Here is a 3,155-nt window from a genome sequence, read left to right as displayed (position 1 = left end):
CTAAATAATCATTCTTGATATTAATAAAAAATGTTTAATAGACACTTTTTTTAATTACGAAATATTTTATTTTTTTCATTATTATATAGTATAATCACATTTTCCTATACTAAATACAATTTTCAACAATTCATTATACTTTGTAATATTTTGTTCATTATGAAATATAATTAAGTAACTAAATAACTAAATATATTTTAGCCTCTTAATTTTCTAAATTGTATTTGAATATACATTATTAATTAAAAATACCAGAGAGCTTAAATGATATGACCAATTCTTAGAGATAAAACTACAATTACATAGTAACATATGTGGGAGCAAGAAGAACTCCGCAATTGTCATCCTTTTGCGCCATTAGAATATATCCGTCATTACCCCAGTAATTAGACCAAGAATTCTTTATCAGCCAATAACCTTTTCCATTCATAGTACCATATCCAACAGCCAAAACAGCATGATCTAATTTATCCTCGGTGTTACCTATACACGAAAACATTGTTTAAGTAACATATTAGTAAATTTTTTCAATATCATAAATAAAAGTTTATAATCTTACCACAAGCTGGGTCATAATACACTCCGTGAGAATAAAAAGAGAATGTCTTGTGAGAAGCATCGATAGCAACAGAGATAGGACCATGTTTAGCAATAGCGATTTTCAAAGCTTCTACGCTACGTGGAGTGACGTTAACAAAATCTGTAATCTTGGCTGTTAGTGTTATGTTCTTTATATGACAATATCCATCCTAAAAAGAAAAATATTCCTTTGGTTCGCATATTACAAATTATATTAATAATCAGATATCATTTTCAGTTTTAATAAATGTAATCAAATATATATTTTACCTGTCCTAAATAGCCACCATAATCCTCTTCAGTAGGTAAACCACCATGTTTCATTATCCACTGATATGAACGAAAATCTTCTCCACCATCGCATCCATTATTACCAAATCCCCATGAACAATCAATGAGAGCCTGCAATATTAATACTACAATATTATTGATCTACGGTATAAATACTATATATATTATTATATATTATATTATACAATATTATAACACTTAGCATTATTTTATCAAACAAAATTTATTAATTGAATAGAAAAAAAATAAATTTTGATACTTCACGCTGCTTACCTGTTGAGATAAACGTACTAATTTATTATACTTCATGTAATATGCCCCTTCTACTGCACCAGTAGTACCAAAACTCCAACAAGAACCACAAACAGACTGATCTATTTAAATAAAGTACATATATTAATGTATATTTAATATGATATTTAATGTATATACTTTATATATATGTATATACATAAAGTATATACATTAAATATAATATTAAAATTACAAACCTTTGACTGGCGTTACAGCGCCATACAACCTCCAATCTATACTATCAGGAACATCTGTAATTTCCTCTTCGATATCATGTGGGAATGATGCTCCACCATTATAACCTGGGGTGTATTGCTTGCCCCGTAAAGCCTTTAATTCGAGATCGCTACGATCCACCAAATGATTTACCTCTAACTGATAACCCAAATTGGCACGATTTATAGAATAAATAAATCTGAAAATTATTTAGCAATTTGAAGCAATTATTTTTGGAATAATAGTAACACAATATCCATTGTGGCATAAGTGTACCTGATATTTTGTCTAAATAAATCTTTGCGATATATATGATCCAAGTCATCTTTATAATTTTTATTGTAAATTTTTTTAAATTTATTAAATGCTTCATGCAAATGATCCTCATAACTATGTATGAATTCACGCATTGGGTTAAAGGTATATATATGATTTTCACCTGGACCTGGGAAGCTGACGCACTTATCATCTACAAATAATTTGCTTTATAATAATAAATTTAATACAGTAATTGTTTTACTATAATGTAATTTAAAAAAAAACTTTATATCAGTTAACAACTGGGAAAAAAATATACATTAAGAATTATAAATACCTTCTTTAATATTAAAGACATCATCAGAAGGTTTGTCAGAGGAATACCAATCATACTCCAAGTAATAATGATCATAATGTGAACCTAAAAGACTATTAAATCCATTCATTTCATATCTCATAGGAATAGGTTCCTTGACTTTTGGTTGATACGGTGATTTCTACAAAGATTATTTTCTCTAAATAGAATAGATTTATTTATTTTATCATATACATAAATAATTTTATTCTTACCTTATAACGTATCCAAAGAGTATACTTGTTTGTTTTATCCCCAATTTCTTGTACAAGTCGCCATTTCTCGCACATTAATCCATTGATCATCTCTTCTCCAATACACTATATATAAATTTCAGTAAAAGCTACTTATATTTTTTTTGTATATACATGTCCATAATTTAATAAATTAATAAAATTGCAAACATGTAAATTCTGTAATTTTATTTACCTCCATTTCAGGTGTATCTGGAAGAATAGATTGTGGTTGTATTTTAGAATCATTAGTACCATTCACTTGAAGACATGTTTCTTTATTACTAACAGTTTCTGTTGTAATAGGTGCTATTTTTATACTCGCTCCATATTGTCCTTTATGAGCCAATTGAAAGGTTTTAACCATTCCTATTAGAAAAAAAAAAGGTATTATGTGTGTTGTTCATGTGTGTTATACCAAACAGGTCTAAATAAAAAATAGATAATAAATAATTAAAGATTTTTATTATTTTTTAATACCTCCATAATAATCAATCCTACTAGATCCACTGTTGCCATCATACCAAGCATAGAAAGGTTCTCGAATTTCTGCATATGGAATATACAATGTTCCTTTCACTGTATATGTTTTACTGAATGTTGGAGCAGTCAAAGTTGTTTTAGAAAGTGCCACTGTACAATACATTCCTATAAAGTTTAAATTTAAAATATTATATATAAGAGAACATATATAATATATAAGAAAAAGTTACTAATGTATATCACTACTTAAGTATAACTTACCACAGAATATTAGAAATATAATATTCCTAAAGTTAGACATTTTCATTGTTTCTCTGAAATACGTAACATATGGATGAATAAGATAAAAAAAAATATTTATTATTATTCTGATACAGCTGACATGGCTGACCAGATTACACTGATTAACACAGGATCATATATATATATATATATATATATATGGC

The 3,155-nt window shown here is 27.2% G+C and overlaps 1 protein-coding gene across 1 annotated transcript in view; it reads right to left on the bottom strand.

Moving 5' to 3' along the window:
* Positions 1-205: 205 nt before the first annotated feature.
* The window catches only part of LOC108749284 (digestive cysteine proteinase 1), a 3,808-nt gene continuing 858 nt past the window's right edge, over positions 206-3,155 (bottom strand). The window contains exons 2-12 of the mRNA XM_018487866.1: positions 2,971-3,023; positions 2,707-2,874; positions 2,423-2,595; positions 2,209-2,313; positions 1,976-2,135; positions 1,657-1,849; positions 1,362-1,579; positions 1,144-1,244; positions 850-981; positions 560-749; positions 206-483 (exon numbers count right to left, since the gene is read on the bottom strand). Coding sequence (XP_018343368.1) covers positions 299-483; positions 560-749; positions 850-981; positions 1,144-1,244; positions 1,362-1,579; positions 1,657-1,849; positions 1,976-2,135; positions 2,209-2,313; positions 2,423-2,595; positions 2,707-2,874; positions 2,971-3,016 — 1,671 coding nt within the window. The 5' untranslated portion in view covers positions 3,017-3,023 and the 3' untranslated portion in view covers positions 206-298. The remainder of the gene's footprint in view (positions 484-559; positions 750-849; positions 982-1,143; positions 1,245-1,361; positions 1,580-1,656; positions 1,850-1,975; positions 2,136-2,208; positions 2,314-2,422; positions 2,596-2,706; positions 2,875-2,970; positions 3,024-3,155) is intronic.

This window comes from Trachymyrmex septentrionalis, unplaced genomic scaffold, assembly GCF_001594115.1.
Source record: "Trachymyrmex septentrionalis isolate Tsep2-gDNA-1 unplaced genomic scaffold, Tsep1.0 scaffold289, whole genome shotgun sequence".
Classification (NCBI taxonomy): Eukaryota; Metazoa; Arthropoda; class Insecta; order Hymenoptera; family Formicidae; genus Trachymyrmex; species Trachymyrmex septentrionalis.
Note: the sequence above shows the minus strand (reverse complement) of the source record. Positions and strands in the feature narration are given on the sequence as shown.